The sequence below is a fragment of the Neodiprion virginianus genome, chromosome 2 (assembly GCF_021901495.1).
Source record: "Neodiprion virginianus isolate iyNeoVirg1 chromosome 2, iyNeoVirg1.1, whole genome shotgun sequence".
Taxonomy (NCBI): Eukaryota; Metazoa; Arthropoda; class Insecta; order Hymenoptera; family Diprionidae; genus Neodiprion; species Neodiprion virginianus.
Genome location: NC_060878.1, coordinates 12,360,862 through 12,378,647, shown reverse-complemented (window position 1 = coordinate 12,378,647; position 17,786 = coordinate 12,360,862). Strand labels below are relative to the sequence as shown.

The window sequence follows — 17,786 nt, the reverse complement described above, 5'->3', positions numbered from 1 at the left end:
TTATGAGCTAAAATTGATCGAGCCTTAACTGAGTTATTTGCGAAAACTCGAATTCTTTTCGTTCGGTCAGCTGTATGTCTAGAGAAGAAAAAAACGGATTTTGATGGTTTCAACCTGAATCGATACGCTACACTATAAAAAATATCCTTCGCTGACGAATAATAATATCATTCTGATTTTTGTTTCTTTTCTCTGATTACAGCGGTACCTGTCCCAGTTTGGGTATCTCCCGCCAGCGAATCCAGCCAGCGGAGGAATCATATCCGAGGATACCCTCGCCAAAGCTATTGCTGAATTTCAATCTTTTGCCGGGATAAATATAACTGGTAAGTTTAATATACCTACACTTCTTCGTATTTCGTACAAGAAACCCGCGACAGTGTAACGCAGCTAAAATACCGTATGGATCGAAACTTTTGAATCAAAAGTATCAATTTACAAATTTTTATTTTTATTTTGTTCTGTTACAAGGCCGGTGGTCACGAGTGTTTTACCGTCTAGTCTAGTCAAACGTCAATAAGGTCCCAACAAGGCGGGTTAATTGCGGTAGATGTACAACGGTAAATGATAGGTCGGATACGAAAAAGGAAAAGGAAAATTCGGATGGGTTTTGCAATTGTAATACGAAAGGAATTTGCCGAAAGCCCGCCCTAGCATAAAGAATTATGAGAATGGCTTGTTTGCTGGTGGGTTTGCCTGCAGCTTGTTGAACAATTCGCCCGGGCAATACGTTCACTGCCAAGGATAACATCTCGGTGCACTCCGACTGTATATAGATATAATATGTACATACGTACAGCGGACAAGAAACTCCTCTCGGCAAGGCCATGCCTAACTCCGAGTTGCAGCGAGAATCCCCAATAACCGGCGTCTTTCACCGTAAAAGACATACATAAACGTTTATAATGCATACGAAGCTTATAAACACGACAAAATACCTTAAGAAACATCGTAATTATGATTATATACCTATACGTATATAATTATTATTTTTCATCTTAAATTGCTCCAAGTAATTTGATTTCATTTTTACAAAGGCTTGGCTTAAACCCTTTCACTAACATTGGGATGCTCGGTGTCCCACCTTAAAAATTTTTATATCCTGACCTTATCACATTTTTGTTTCCAACTTCAAATGAGCTTTGTTGCTTCGTATGATTGTTAAAATACGGAAAAGTCTAATTTGATTGTTTTTTAGATCCTACATCCGCCATGTTGGTTTCGCCATTTTGGATTCATAAATTATCAAATTCTGGTTTCAGATTCGTCATCAGCTACAACCCAAAAACCCCCAAAATATTGAATTGATAAATGTGTTACTGAAACGGTTAAATTCACGCTCAAAATATTGCAACGTTGAATGCCACTCAAATGAAACCGGAAAATAAAAACACGTTACGCCGTAAATTTTTATTAGCAAAAAGCAGTTGAAAAGATATGTTTATTTACGAAAAAGGGGTGAAAGCATCGCGTTCGACTATTTTTATTCAACGCGGTTTTAAGACATCTGAAGGACTATTTTTAAGAACAGACGTTGATGAAATAACGACAAATTTAAAGCAAAGTGACGTCAAAGTGACAATTTTCAAGGAAGTAATTACAAATTTTAATGAAACAGACGTTAAGCTGACATTTTTTCGATGATTTAAAAAGGTTTAAGCGGCTATTCGTGAAGAGATCGGCGCTATGAATGAAAAATTCAAAGAAAACGACGACTTCGCGGCGATTGTTTTTACTTCCATAAGACGTTATCAATTCGACTTTCCGACGTCTATTGCTTCTGATACCACGCGACAACAGTTTCAGGTCACTGGACTGATGCACCGGAACGAAGCAGCGCATAAAACGCATGAATATATGATTTACGATATCCAGGATGGCACACAAGACGTCGCGACGTGTCAGCCCATGTATCAAACGTTACTAATTCTGCAGTCCGCACTATCTTCCGGCTACAATATCTCCTGATGATTCACTCTCGGCTATTAATCCGGGAACGCGAATTTAAATTTCAACCAGAGTCCACAGAATACGTTGTAGGTGCACATATAATGGGGATTCCATGCCAAATCACCGGGATTTAGACAACATCGTTTTAAATTTGAGCAGTTCGAAATATTTAATATTCTTTGCTCAAAGAAGCTGTTGTTCAAACGTTTTGAAATCGTCTTGCAGATAAATCAAAAATAGTGTCAGGCAACGCTGTCAGCTTTTTTTTTGTAGGCAAATACGTCTGACCGACCATTTAGAAAAAAATTTTTTTTTTTTTTTTTTACAAGTCTCCCGCCGTGAAACGTTCTTCTTTTTGCATTCAATTTGTTTGTCGTCATATACGTACCGTTACAGTCAACGTTGTAGTATTTTTAGTACATATATCCAAGCAAAATATTTATAAAAATATCATTGAGTTTTCTTAGAGAATATATTGAAAATTTGAAGAAAATTTGCATACTCATAACTCAAACACGCAGCATAAAATGAGCAAAAGAAAAGAATATACATAAATTTTGAGCGTTCTGGAGGGGCTTTACAATTGCTTGAAAATATTTCAACGAGGCTGAAAATTGTGAGGTCAAAAAGGGTCGGGGATATTGTCACAGAATTTCCTATATATTTTTTATGCAATTGCGAGAACTGTACCTATTTTTACAGACAGTGCATCACCGCGGCGCTTCGACAGAAATAATGGTATACTCATTGTCAGTAATATTTTTACAAACTAGTCGCGGTCCAAGGTTGAACTGGTAAATATGTACGTACATGCATTTACGTTACATGCATGTAATTATTCAACCTTTCCTCGCGTGGCGTTACATGCAAATAAATCCGTTTCCCGTTCTTCTCATCGTCATTGCCGTAGCTCGCGGAAGGGGAATTGGTTCCGCATTTTATATGCTCCCTAATTAACTTATACACATCATCAATGCCTAGTCAGAGGCCGGATTATACGATCAGAATTCACTGAGCTAGCTGATCTTTTTCTAGTTCTTCCCTTTCTCTTTCTCCGTTCGTACAGCTCGGGGTGTACAGGATGATTTCACCAGAGTGTGAATCAGTTGTCACTGAACGGACTTTTTCTTTTTAATCGGTTCTGGTCCTGCGGTTCCCAGGGATTTCCTCACGCACAGGAAAAGTATACCCACGGCCTCTGGTTTATGGATTCAGCTCATCGTCAAACTTCCCGGTTTGTTTCTAATAGGCCTCTTTTCACTACCAATCACTTCGGTCAAAGTTCATTATATCAGCAGTTCGACGAGGAAAATACCTCGGCAAACAAAACCTGTTGTGTGTTTTTTCCTTCGATATGTTTCATCGTCCTCTAATGAAGTTTCAATGATAGAGACTAATAGATCCAAGTGTGAGCGGATACACTAATTCAGAACAATAGAGAAGTAACTACAAATAATTATCGGTGAAGTAATCTATTTTAAATTGAATGGAAGAAGGCCGATTTGATGAAACTACGTATCAGGATTTTCACATTTTTAGCTCCATAAACATCCGTAGAAGTTTGACCAAAATCCTTGATCCGGAGGCTTGGTACTTTTCTCATTCACTCTGCGTGTGGAGCTGCAGCTTATACCTGCAATGCAGGAAAGGACTCGGTTTCGCTAAATCGAGCAATTGTTTGCGGGTACTTGTCGGAGACCAACTTTCCGCGTAAAGTTATTGTGTAAAAATCGGTTGCGGAGGAATTCATCTCGCGGATTGGAAACCAGGTACTTGGGGCGAAGCCGCCGACGTGACTCGGTTGGTGTTTTATGGATGTATATACCTATGTATACATATATGTACAAGTTGCAGAATCAAAATTCCAACCGCGGCGTCGACTCGCCGCCTCGTCGCGTTGCAGATCATTGAACTGCAGGACTTTGCATTCGCTCTGATGATCCTGGGCTTGATACGTGTTCACGTGACTCACCCGATTCGTTAACTTGAGTCATCTCGCTTCGTTTAACAAGCCGAGGTTGATCATCTCCGTAGATTCATTCCCGCCGTGAATCATGTTCCTACACGCATTTTGCACCCTGTATTACACATTAATCGGAGAGACCTTCATTCGCTCTACCCGGTTCCCCATCTCAACTCATTATTCACTTTTTCGTTCTTTCAGAACTCACCGCTCCTCCCTCTGCTAGAAAAGAGTGGTTTTGCAAGCGTTGAAAATATTCCGAGGCCAATTTTTTATGTGTTCTTAATTGTTGGATCCATGATATATTGAAAACCAAACAAAAGATTTTGTTGATTCTCGACTTGACGGAGCGCTTCTTCTTCACCCCGAACAGGTTAAATTTTAAGAAAAATAGATCCAGTCATTTACCTGAGCCATTGCCAAAAATTGAATGGTTTTTAGTTTCAGCATTAACTCGAGAACGAATCAACCAATTTAACACCAGAATTACCGAGGTAAAATGTAACGTGATGTAGGAATCTTAAAATGAAATTGTAATACCGGTCATTTTGACTGGTCTGGTAGTTCGAGTGTTGGATAAAATTTGATGCATTGGGTTGGCTTGATTCGACTTAGAAGTGATCAGATTTTGAACAATGTCGGTCGAGCGATTCCTGAGTGATTTGCGAGAATAAGAATCTTCCTACCCGAGATCTTGTATATTTTTTTTTATAGAGTTCACGTAAGATCTCGTCGTTATTTACATTATACATTCATTAATAGTGTACGAGAATAATTGGGTGTAATTCTATACCATAAAAAAGTACCTGCCATGTTTCCGAGATGAAATAACACTCGTGCATTTATTTCCCGCAGGTAACTTGGACGGTGAAACAGCTCATCTAATGTCCTTGCCGCGTTGTGGCGTAAAGGATAAAGTTGGTCCAAGCACAGACGGCAGGTCAAAGAGATACGCTCTTCAAGGTACGTTAAGCAGAATTATACTGAAAACCGGTTAATTATCCTATACGTCAATTCAATTCTTTCTTGAATTATTTTAAGGACATTATACATAACTCAGTCTTAAGCCGCACGTATAATCGTAGCAAGGATAGTTGTAAAGAAGTAAACAAGCTGTCCTGTGTTTATTCCTTCCAAATTCAAGGTCTCCGTGATTGAACGTGGAATGCGCTTCTGACTAAAACTCAAACTGGCTAACTAGTCGGCTCGCAGTAACGGTAAATGACCTGTCGTTAGAAATTTTACCGGCCGTAGGTTTAGTCACTCGACAATGTTACCTAACCCAAAGTAATAGTAACAGATATTGAATTCTGAGTGGCAAACGACGATTATTGAGTTACCCGCGTCATAGGGTGAGCGAGTAAAACCGAGGCAAAAAGAAAAAATCGATTTGTATGCTAGGCTCACGCTATTCTAAACCGGCTGAGCCACCGCCTGACTGACAACTCTGTAACAACTTCGTCGTTCACTTCCTGTCTCTGCTTAGCACGCGCCTCGCGGCAATTATTATTTATTCGCTCGCTAAGCCTGAGCCGTGTTAAATATCGAGTCAACAATTTGCACCTGACTTTGAAAGGGGCCTAGTAATAATGACAATAATAACAACGCCAAACTAAACAAAAATAATAATCACTCGAGCGTGTCTCCTCCTCCACATCGAAAACTGGACATCGCTTGTTTAAAGTCTGAATAACGAAGTTCATATTGAAATGCAAATGTCTACAGTGTTGGGCGAACATTTCCATCGTTTCACCAGCCCTTTTCTCTGCATCAGTTTTGTACTCGGAACCTCGAACTCAGAAGCTGCCGTTTTGAAGCAGTAAATATCGAATATTATTATAAAAGCGGTTTTTCTCATATTTTACTATAAATTGACTTAATGTCATGAAATAATAGTCTCATAGCTTGGACGATGTTTTTTCGGTATTGATGTTCGAAGAATTTGCCAAATACGTTCGATCAGCTGATTGCTCACAGCGACGCCATATTGCATTTTTTGGGTAAATTTGTTTGCGACCTGTGCAATACGGCGGGATCAGATTCCAAGTGTCCATTTAATGACAAAAAATCCTGAGAAACCGATAGAACGAAATCTAGGAGCCTCGAGAACTGTGGTAAACCTGCCGAAAGTTATGTTTGGCATCGATAACCGTGACGACTGAAAATTGCAACAAGCTGAAAGTGGCCGGTATTCCTGGGATCCCTCCACAGTTTTTCTGCCCGGCCACGTAGCTCGGTTACATAAGTACGCAATAGTTAAATCAGCGGTAATAATTATCAATAGTGCCTGGAAAGTTACGTAAATTAATAAACTTTTTATGCAGGGTAACTGTAACGCAATCTGCGGTATGAAATCTTGGTGAAAATATTGTTGGATAAGAGGTGTAATAAACGGAGAAATGAAACAGTGTATTCTGTTCTAAGCGACAGCCAAAAAATTGCAACGATTTCACACCGACTGCGAAACTGTGCGATTGTTTCTACTGAATGTGACTCGGGCCGTGGAGTCAAGCTGTGAAACAGCGGCCTTGACTCTGTCGGACGGTGCAGGACGTTGACCACTGCGTTTTAAATTGAATTCTACGCGTACGCGATTTTATCTCTTCGAATTTATCGCGTGATGAGCGCTCTTCTTTTTCTCCTTCATCGTTTTCACTTTTTCTCTCTTGTTTTCACACCGAGCGTTGATCGGTTGGAATTTTTCCGAGGTGTGAAATAACTTGAACATCGTGTTTTTGTGAGAAACAAACCTGTTATTTTATTTCACTTTCTTCTTCCATTCGTCAATCCAACATTTATTTCTTCTGTTTATGCTATTTTTACACTTATTTTACTTTTTAAAAGTAATATATATATGTACATACTGCTGAATAATTCAATGATATAGAAATGTATGCATTCAAAATTTACTATGTGTACATTGTAAGAGCATATAAGAACACGACCAGCGCATCGAATTGCTAAGACAACGGTAATCAGTCATACACTTATCTAGCTCATTTCTTTTCTAAGTAATCACTCGGTCGGATAATAGTCGTATGAATACTCGGAAAAAAGATCAATGGTAAAATAAATTATCTGATCTACGACAAGGTTTGGAATTTTTCTGACTCGTCGGATATCGTTATAATACAACGGAAATACTCGAAAGCATTAATTGACGTTAAAAGCGATCGCGAAGCTCTTAGGCCTTCTGCAGTCGCACTTCAGTCTTTTCCGAGTCTTTTTCGGAAATCTCTTCCTGGGCAGTAACGAACTTCTCTTTATCGTAAATGACTTTGATGACGAGCGAGCAGGACGGACACGTGGCATCTTCCTCGCCATTGACAAGGTCCGCTTTGGATATTTGAAATTGGTCTCCACACGGGCAAGGATAGTAGTACATTTCCTCGTCCTCGTCGTACTCAAAGTCCTCGATCTCAACTTCGTCGTGGTAAACCGGCATTATGAGAAATTTCTCAGACCCTGAAACAGACCGAAAAGTTCAGTTCAAATATTTGCAGTTGAAACTAATGTCTTACGCATGTATTAATGAGGATTACTGCGATCTTCAGGGTCCAGATGGAAGGTTAAGCGACTGTCATACAAGATCAGCAAGTACCCTAGACTCCTTGACAGAACGGCCGTGGACAAAGAAATCGCTAAGGCATTTTCTGTGTGGTCCGAATACACAGACTTGACATTCGTGCCGAAAAGCGGACAGGTAAGAGATTCTAAAATCGTTAATTTTTCGACCTCCTGAAGCCATTTCAACTCTTCCGAATTGACAAAGTTATTTGAATTGGAATGAAATATTTTGACATCATAAAGTTACCTGAAGTTACTTAAAGTCATTTGAATACTCAATTCAAAACTTTTAAACCATTGGAGAAAACTATTCAGGTCATTTCTATTCACCAAGTTATGTAAAGTCACTCTTAGTCACTTTAACTCAAATTAAGTTTTTCAACTTCACGAAGTTATTCCAAGTCAGGTGAACGCCGATACTCGAATAATTGAACTGTCTGCTTTGGAACTTTGTTCGGACGAGTCCAAAAAACGATTCTTCAAAGAAACTGAGACCGGACAACCGCGAATGGTGCAATTAACCGTGTGACAATATTCCGGCAGGTGCACATCGAGATCAGGTTTGAGCGTGGAGAGCACGGTGACGGAGATCCTTTCGATGGTCCTGGAGGCACCCTGGCCCACGCCTATTTCCCGGTTTACGGAGGAGACGCTCACTTCGACGACTCCGAACACTGGAGCATTGACAGCTACCGCGGGACAAACCTCTTCCAAGTTGCGGCCCACGAATTCGGCCATTCCTTAGGCCTCAGCCACAGTGACATCAAGTCAGCCCTCATGGCACCCTTCTACAGAGGATACGACCCTCACTTCATGCTCGACAGCGATGACATCCAAGGCATACAGGTGAATCAAAAGAATTCTACAAGTTTCTCAACATCATGAAGTCACTGGACGTCTTTGAATGCAGTTGAACTCTTTTGACTTCGTAAAGTCGCTTGAAGTCGGTTCGAGTCTTTTAAAATTTGTATACGGTAATTTGTTGTAGCGGTTGATTGGAATCGAGTTGGATTCCCGATTGTCTCTTTGACTCACAGCAGCGGATATTTATCAGCATTGATTTGACACAGTTTTCTTCTGTAACCTACTTTAGGCTCTCTACGGACCGAAAACTGAGGACTCGGGAAGCGGGACAAAGCATCACCACACGACGATTGCTCCACCGGGAGAAGAAGACCCTCAACTATGCACGGATCCCCAAATCGATACGATGTTCAATTCCGCAGAAGGCCACACTTACGCGTTCAAAGGTGAGAAGCATCCGCCGTTTTGCTAACAATAAGTTCCGATCAAACAAACGCTTGTGACGAGTTCTAATGACCGATTTTTGTAAACAGGTGAGCATTACTGGAAGCTGACGAGCGACGGAATCGCAGCTGGGTATCCAAAACTCATCAGCACAACCTGGCGGGGTCTTCCGGGCAACATTGACGCTGCCTTTACGTACAAAAATGGCAAGACATACTTCTTCAAGGTGAGACACGAGATCGATCAAGACAAGAAAAAATTTACACTTTAGGGAATATCAAATTTGAAGAATAATTCTTATGTGTATAATGTTTCACACCTAATCATTGGCCTAATCAGAAAGAAAAATGTCTAAGTACGTTTTTTTAATACGCAAGTTCGAAAATGTTTTTCTTCGATAAAAAAAAAGTTGAGTTGTCCCGACTGTAGCACACCAAAAGATTAACAAATTCTCATTTAGGTTCGTACACATGCGGAAATTGATTTTGCGACAGCTAATTTTTCTCCCTAGCCAGTTACGTTGGCAATGGAGAATTATCTGTCACAGAATAAATTTCCGCACGTGTACAAGTAATTCTGTTCATGAAATTTATTCGATAACTTGATCATTACGAATGGTAATACAATAGAATACAAATGACTTTCGGAGTGGCTCAGACATTACGCAAAGCGTAAAAAATTTGATGAAAGTGAAACGATTCAATCTTCCATCAGGGCTCCAAGTATTGGAGGTACGTGGGGAGGCGAATGGACGGAGCTTACCCGAAAGAAATAAGCGAAGGCTTTACCGGAATTCCGGATAACATTGACGCGGCTACAGTTTGGACTGGAAATGGAAAGATTTACTTCTACAAGGGTACGAAATTCTGGAGATTCGACCCGGCCCAAAAACCTCCGGTGAAGAGCACGTATCCGAAATTGATTTCGAACTGGGAAGGTCTTCCGGACAATATAGATGCCGCTCTTGCGTATCACGGCTATACATACTTTTTCAAAGGTGGCGCTTACTACCGATTCAACGATCGGACATTCTCGGTAAGCCTTAATTGCGGTTCTAAAAATACAAGAAATTCACCAGGCAGCGTTGACGCTGAATTTTCACCTCACGGCTAATCTGGCGATTAGTCTATATGATCTAAAAGCGTTCTCAACTTCTTTGGCGGAAAAATCTTTGTAATTTAGTGAAAGTTGATGCTGTATCGGGCACATCATTTGTTTCGGAATAAGGTTCGGCAATTTCTATGAAATTTGACGATTAAAGATTATTCGATTCGCTGATGACGAATTTGAGGTTAGATTAACAAAATTCGAAATAGCTAAGCAAAGATATGTCTGTTGCAAATAGCAAACAGGATCACAAAAGTTGGTACCTGGGATTGCATCAAATTCTTAATACGCCATTTGCAAAACCTAGAGGCACCAGTGTTCGTCGAAAAAAAAAAAAAAAAAAACAAAACTACAACTTTGGAATTTCTGCATGCCGCCGAAACTGTTGAAGAATTCTTCGGATTTGTTCGACTTCTTTTGTTTTCCAGGTGGATCAGGCGGATCCGGCTTTCCCGCGGGCGAACGGATATTGGTGGTTCGGGTGCCGGTCGGCGAGCAAAGGGACGCTAGGTAATGTGCAGTGGTTAGGGGAAACCCCTTCCGTATTAACCAATGGCAACCTGGAGGAGGTCGGTGGCGACCTTCTCGGCGATGAGGACGTCCACGGAGACGTCGGTGACATCATTTTAGACGCAGGTACTTTGTCTGAGTCGAAAAAAATACCGAAATGATTTGTTAAGATTTTCATGACGGCAAAGAATCGAAAGGAAAAAAACCACTATCGCCAACCACCCAGAATTTCGTTTATTCGCCTTTCTGAGCAATTGACGTTTCATTCAAAAAGATCGGTGATATGAAAAACAATAATTTTTTACCCGCTTTGGTCACGAGATAGTGGCGCATTGAGTATTTATCAAATTAATTGGATGGACTCCAAGCTTGAGAGTCGGGAAAAAGGCGATTCGAAAATCCCAAACGAGAGATTGTTCAATATATTTTTCTAGTCTATTGTAAAGATATTTAGTTTGGAAGATGAATAATTGCAAGAGACGGGCAGTTTTTGAAAAATTTGTTTTACTTTTAAAACAATGCACCGCTTTCTATAATTTTTCAACCGAAAGATTTGAAGATTTTTTTTTTTTTTTTGTCTCATCGTATAGTAATTTCAGTATTCCATTCTTTTACCAATGTGGACATCGATGTCAATTTGAAAATTTAAAGGTTTTTGGTGTTTTTTTAAAACACCAAAGTAACCACAAAAAATGTCTTAATGAAATTGCAGAGTGAAACCGAATATACTAGATTTTTACAACTTTAAAATATAAAATTGTTATCTCAGTTCTCGTTTAAAACTCCATGTATATCTTTTTTCTTCGATTTTTGGGTAAATCATCCGATGAGAAAAGTGAATATGAATTACCTAAATATTCAATGTGCGAATATCCAGTGAAAGAAGATGAAAGAAATTGTTGATTTTCAACTAACCAACCTCCTTGATTCTCATAAGTGTATTTTTCGTTCTACAGTCGATTAACGATGGTGTTTCATTCACCTGGCAAATACTAGGGCTAGATGCAGCAGCGAAATGAACGCATGCACGTTAACATATCCCATAAAATAGTATAAAATGAGCAAAACAAAGTCATCATGCCAAAATCAAAGACAAAAGCAAAGTGGATACGTTTGTTTCGCTGCGCAAAATTTTACAACGTATAAGAAAAAAAAGAGACAAAAAAAAAAGAAAATAATCAATGGTGATGGTAAATTTGACGCTTTATAAAAAGATGTTATGAATATTGCTTCACAAGATTTTAACGCATTAGAAAACAAATAATAATCATCGTCTTAATCAGCATCGTTATCGCAGAGCGACGATAATAACCAACTAAAAACTCATACTAATCAATTAAACGATCAATTTTTATATTATCTTATTTCCTTTTGTCTTCTGTTTTTTTTTTTTTTTTTATCTATTTGTGTCAATTCAAAACCGAAATTATTGATACAATCATTTTCGTGTGGAGTTTCGTTAGTAACATATAAGGTTCTTTTTTTCTTTTTGTATTAAAATCTTTACTTCTACAAATTGAAGAGTAGAAGAATTTTTTTTTCATCATAGTCACAGTATTCACTTACAATTAGGGTTATTCTGCAGTCGTTAAGTACTTTAAATTATCCCCCGGCCCCCTTCGTATTTAGTTAGAATAGATCTATACTGTTTCTCATCTAGCCCAAAAGTATTTTAGCCAGGCGCTGTGGACGCCACGCGATCATTAAACAAATTTTTTTAAAAACAACAGCAGAGAGAGATATTTAAAAAAATAATTATTAAACGTAACTCTGTTAAATGTGATCTGTTTTTTTATATACTTTACAAAACAATGAGGCAATTATTACTATTATACATATAGTAATGTTATAATAATGTGTCACCAAGACGTCACCGTCGCCGTCGCCAAATCCAGAGTTGATCCAGAGTCAATTTTTTTAATACAATCGAAATATTTTACATAATTTTTAAGTACCTTAAAAAAAATAAGTCGTATTTTTTTTTATTTCAAATTTCAAATTTGTGCAGTATATGCTTGCGATATCAAGCTTTATTATCGTACAAAATTCTAGTTTTTTCTCTATTGTCTTTTGTTATTGATTTTCAAATTTTTATTACTTAGTTTTTTTATTTATCTGTTTCAATATTTCGTTGCTAAAGGAATGAAAAAATGGTGTAGGAAAAGTAGATTCCGCTTCCCACCAGTAATTTACCTGCATGATTATATCTCTTTCTGTATTTCACATAGACCTTCAATTTTCTATCTATCTCTATCACTCTTCAATATGAGAACGGTTTTGAACGTATTATTATTACTTTTATACTGCGAAGCATCGCACGAAAATGCATTTCACAATAATATGTAATTTGGTATGGAATTGACACTGCAGCCGTTTATTATATAATGTTATATACCTGCCGATGAAGATACTAATAATAATTTTTTTAAAATCAGCGGAAAATGTGGTGCATGGTAAGAGAGACTTGGCAAATTGCAATTGGCGGTTGCTGCGTTGTTTGGAACTCTGATCTAATCGAATGAGTATTTTGTGTCTGTCATCCTGCTAACCAGTAAATCCCGTAAAAACACTCTCGTAACTCCTGATCCCCGTATTGATTAGCGCTCTCTAAAAATCCACCGGAATCTCTTTGTTAGCAACAATTAACGCACGTTCAATTATTATTTAGTCTTTACTACTTTGATATCATCTTGTTATCATTATATATTTTAAATTTAAGTTACTCCCTGCACGATGTAGTCTGTATCATTATCTTATATTCTCTTTATCACTTTTGGCACGTAATGCAACTTCAGTATTCTATCTTTTATATACGTTTGACATTATATTCGTTACATCGATTATAATTTTCACCTTCATCTATCTATTATCTATCTGTCTACATGACTATCTCTATATTACTACAAATTGCAATCCACGGAGTTTGCTTCAAACGGGGGCGGTTTTTTTTTTTTTTGCCGTCTACTCGCTGATCCATTGGCCAACGATTTACGATTTGCAGTTGCATCCGAAAAATTGGGTTTGCCAAAGGAAAACAACGATCGATCTCTTCTTTTTCAACTCTCATTTCTTAAGATCAATTCAAGCAACGAAAACCATATTTTACATGTTCAATAATAGCTTCAGTCGCAAGAGTTGAAACAATTTTTGAAGCGCACTATTTTTCTAATGTCATTGTTTAGTGGCTTAAAATATTAGCGCAAGATTAGGTTAGAACTACTGGATAGTGACGATGAGAATTATATGCAAAAAAAACAAAAAAAAACAGTCTCAAACACCTCTGACTTCAAATCTATCGGTACCTATATTTTGCAACATCATATAATAGTGTAACAATTTAAAAAGATTTTAATTCACAAACTGAATGAACGTTTAGGGTAAACTAAACATGTTGCGGCAAACCCAATTCCTCGTAATTGTTGACTTCGAAAGTGATGACAAAAGTCAAAAAAATTCCCCGTAAACAGATTAATGATGATAATGATAACAATAATGATAAAAAAAATACGTATCATGTAAAGCTTCTCTGCCAGAATACATGCCTTGGTGCAAATAATTAGCTTGGCCTTGTAATAGTGTGAATATTGACCAATTTCGAAAACTGAACTCCCATATAAAGACAATTATTCAACCTTTATAGGAGCGTATTTTAAAACGATTTCACCGTAATACCAGTTTTTTCACATAACACTTCAGCAATCAGAAATCGAATCCGGACGAAAATTTAAAAATTGTACAAATTTTTTTAATTGAAAAACATGAAGTAAGCTTGAACGAAAGAAAATATTGCTTTAGTAGAAACTTGAAAAAGGAGAAAGAGAGAACTTAATTTCGATTTTTTTTTAGTTTGAACAAGTTTAAGTTTGTAAAAATTCAAAGCCGCTGCATGAGTCCGAGAATCAAATATCTTACAATAGGTTCACTAGCTTATCGACATCTTTTCTGTTACTATTCAAGACTAGGAAACTTGAAATCTCCATACGTCAAAATTCCTATAGATAAGATTGTGAGAATTTAGTTAAATAGGAAAAACAACCGTTGAATTCTAATTTCACGTGTTCAGAACGACTACAAGAAATTTACAGCTTAGAATCGAACCCGATTTGCATTTGAACTGAAATACTGACGAAATCAGTTACATACAAAATTAGGTACAATACCGATCGAAAAGCGCTCCAATGCCTTTTTACCGACGGAGACGAACATGAAGGAGTTTGTTTCCAGGCAATGGTATGTGAGTTCAATTGACGGTAAAAGTCACCACCGTGAATGTAACGTTAAGAATGTAACAGCGAAACGACTCAAGGTTAGGGTTTTAAGGTTATGTTGAACCGTTCTGATGCTTGTTAACAAAGAGATGCAATGTATTCCCCGAATTTTCCGCGAGTTACTAACAAGGACGAGTGGTCAATGAATTAACAAGGTGTTTCACCTGGTATTTCCAGAGGAGCCAAACTTTCGATTCGGGTTTTACGGATTCGAAAGAAAATGAAAAACCAAATCACGACGCGGCAACTAGTTACCGCAATGTGATTAATCAGCCAAATAAGTTCCAAACAACACTCGCCTGCCCCGTGTGTGTTGCCTAACGTCAAAGGGAAAGACCTAGAGGACCCCAGAAGTCGCAAACGGAAGGATAAGACGTGAAAAACGGCAACACAAATTCAAACTCATTCGCAAACATAAACGGAACTAAAAAAAAAACTCTTACCACGTGCCACAACCGCCACACGTGTCGCCTCTCTTCGCCGTAAAACTCCGGCGAGAATGCAGTGTTTCGCGTCAATTTTCCGCCAATCGAACAAACTCGAACAATGTTGGTAATATTCTCAGGAGGAACCGACGAGGAACTAGCGACGTCATCGAATCAGGACTCGGCGAGTTCGTCGGCTCCGGGGGGCGGCCATCTTGTAAACGGAAATCCAACATGGCGGGGAGCAACCGCGCTCGCAGTAGTTCTCATCGCAAAGTTTTTGACCGGTTCATAGCTTCCAGCGTGGTAGAATTCGTTCTTCGTATAACGTTGTGCGGAGTGAAGAAGAATCGAAACAACTTACGATCTCAACTTGGACTCGAGATGTGTGACAAAGTGAGATGTCTAGCCAACATCCCAATAACGACCGTTGACGGGACCAAGACAGTTTGAATTTCGAATTTCAAATTCAAAATGCGCGGTATATCGACGTCGATACCATTGTAACCCAGAAACGCAGGTTGCAGGAACCGCAAGGTAAATATAAAAAACCGAAAATCGATATTGGTGCAAAGATTCTTAGAAATTAATCGTAAACAAGTTCAGACGTTCCTCAAAAATATACCATGATTTCGGACAGTTCTCAGGAAGAATGAATTCTAACTGAAAAAATCTGGACATACCTGTAATAAAGAAAACTTTCGTAAGTTTTCAGAAAATATCACCGTTTTCTCGTAAATCTGGTGAAGTTATTTTTTTTTCTACAAAAATTGATATACTTCTACAAAATTCCTAGGAATTATCAGGATTTGTCCAAAGATTTATCAGAAAAACTGGGAAACTGTTGGAAATTCACATTTTGAGTAATTTTGAAGACATTTGCGAATGTTTTGAAAAATAATTTTTGGCAGGCTCGATCGAAATCGAAAATCGAACGTTAGATAAATCTTCTGTCCTTGAATCGCACAACAATTTCATTTTATTTCAAAGAATCATCAAATTCCAGAAAACAAACAATTATACTCATTGTGATGAAGTAATTAGCTTCTGTTTCCAGTCGATTAGCACATTACAGTAACGAACTTTGCTCTTTTCAATACTGCCAAGAAGCTGTGTGAGTCGAAAAAAATTGGTTATAAACTATTCAAATTATATGTACTAGTAGACGAATCTCGCGGTGGTAAAAATAATAACAAAAACATTATACTACAATGAACTACTAACTGTGCGGTTCGAGCATGAAATTTCAGTTTCTGTATTATACAATTCAAACTATATAAGCTATGTACATATTGCTCAGTCAGTGATATTTTTATGTAACATATTACAATGTCATGTCATAGAACTATAATTATATAACAATTATCAAGTGAATATAGGATACGAGATAGGATATCAATTATCATTACCTATATTATAGTGATAGATGATTATTCATGAATGAGATTATACCGACGTATAGTATATTTAATATTATTAAACCCTGTTTCTACCACATTCATAATAATATAAAAGAACGTCAATCATTTTAATATCAGTGACATAGTAATAACAACACCAACTAAAACAATAATAATGATAATAAAAATAACAACAGTAACAGTACAAACATCTTCTCTCAATGATGGAATCGTATATAGATTTTTCCATAGGTAGTGTTATAAACTTTGTTTGATTCAATCTACCGAAATTCAGGGTTTCTACTGCGTTACACTGTTGTGACGATTTTTATTATTATTATTATCATCAGGATCATTATCGTTACTATTTTCATATCATATGGTATATAACCAGAGATTTCGAGCTGATATATAATTGGAGAGAATAATGGAATGGTTTCAACTTCTTTACATAATATACTATAAAGTTCTGAAAAACAAATTATCTTGCCAAAGTTATGGTAAAAAAATAATCAAGGGTATTATTGATGATCAGATTTGAAAATAATGGTCAGCGTTGAAGGGGAAATGTACGTATAACGATGCATTTCGATTATTTCCATACTTGAATGTTTTACTTTTTGTTTTGTTGATACAGACTTGAAAGAACACAAATTACTATTATCAGACTTATTTGAATTACTGCGGTTAAATATTTTTAAGCCTTCTTCGCCGTCGTCGAAAAACCATCCCTTCTGTATTACGCACAATCCACTCAATTCAAGATACACACGCAAAGGTGCTAGAGCAACGTTGCGACATGACAATTACCTATATTGTACATATATCATGTGTTTGGATGCGCGACGTGGAATTATTTGTATCGTTACACACATGAATCGTTGGAAGATGAATAATTATGATTGTACCAACGTAGTTAGATTTTATCATGAACTATTTTTAATTGGGATAATTACTAAGGTATTTTGTTTCGAGGCAAAAGTTCTTCTTTTTGTATTTTTTTGTCGTTTTTACGTACAGCTGAAAATTTTGTTGCTTAAGGCGAAAAAAAGATTATCGCTTAAGGATATCTTTCAAATCCAATATTAAAAGGTCGCTCTCGGATTTCGCAGTTCTTTTATTTCACGCATTATCGTTTAATCACGTGTAGGTGTCAGTTTCTTCATATTTTTACACCTCAACTGCATTCCATGATATAGATGTGATCATAGAGACATTTTATAGAGAATCCAATTCTTTATAGAAATGTCTCATAATTCAAATGATCCAAAAGTTATAAGCCTTGCAAGTTGATTTTGACAAAAAATTCATGTACAAAAGGTTCCTTGGCTGAGCTATTGAGTTTAAA

General features: G+C 37.5%; 2 protein-coding genes across 5 annotated transcripts in view; one reads left to right on the top strand and one right to left on the bottom strand.

The window, feature by feature from the left end:
- Nucleotides 1-17,676, top strand: part of LOC124296925 (matrix metalloproteinase-14) — a 28,516-nt gene extending 10,840 nt beyond the window's left edge. The window contains exons 2-10 of one of the 4 annotated variants that reach the window (XM_046747364.1): nt 203-326; nt 4,769-4,876; nt 7,468-7,616; nt 8,024-8,326; nt 8,574-8,730; nt 8,818-8,954; nt 9,443-9,763; nt 10,264-10,345; nt 15,179-17,676. In XM_046747364.1, coding sequence (XP_046603320.1) covers nt 203-326; nt 4,769-4,876; nt 7,468-7,616; nt 8,024-8,326; nt 8,574-8,730; nt 8,818-8,954; nt 9,443-9,763; nt 10,264-10,345; nt 15,179-15,333 — 1,536 coding nt within the window. In that variant the 3' untranslated portion in view covers nt 15,334-17,676. Of the gene's footprint in view, nt 1-202; nt 327-4,768; nt 4,877-7,467; nt 7,617-8,023; nt 8,327-8,573; nt 8,731-8,817; nt 8,955-9,442; nt 9,764-10,263; nt 10,472-14,790; nt 15,061-15,178 lie in introns of those variants that run through there. The other 3 variants (XM_046747362.1, XM_046747365.1, XM_046747363.1) reach the window with 3 other exon arrangements.
- Nucleotides 6,693-15,194, bottom strand: LOC124296927 (DPH3 homolog). The gene is made up of 2 exons (XM_046747368.1): nt 15,057-15,194; nt 6,693-7,378 (listed from the first exon to the last, which is right to left on the bottom strand). The coding sequence occupies exon 2, from the start codon at nt 7,356-7,358 to the stop codon at nt 7,098-7,100; it is 261 nt and encodes an 86-aa protein (XP_046603324.1). The 5' UTR covers nt 7,359-7,378; nt 15,057-15,194; the 3' UTR covers nt 6,693-7,097.
- Nucleotides 17,677-17,786: the final 110 nt, after the last annotated feature.

What these genes read in the sequence shown, in the direction of transcription:
- LOC124296927 (XM_046747368.1), bottom strand. Translation starts at nt 7,358, where the DNA reads ATGCCGGTTTACCACGACGAAGTTGAGATCGAGGACTTTGAGTACGAC.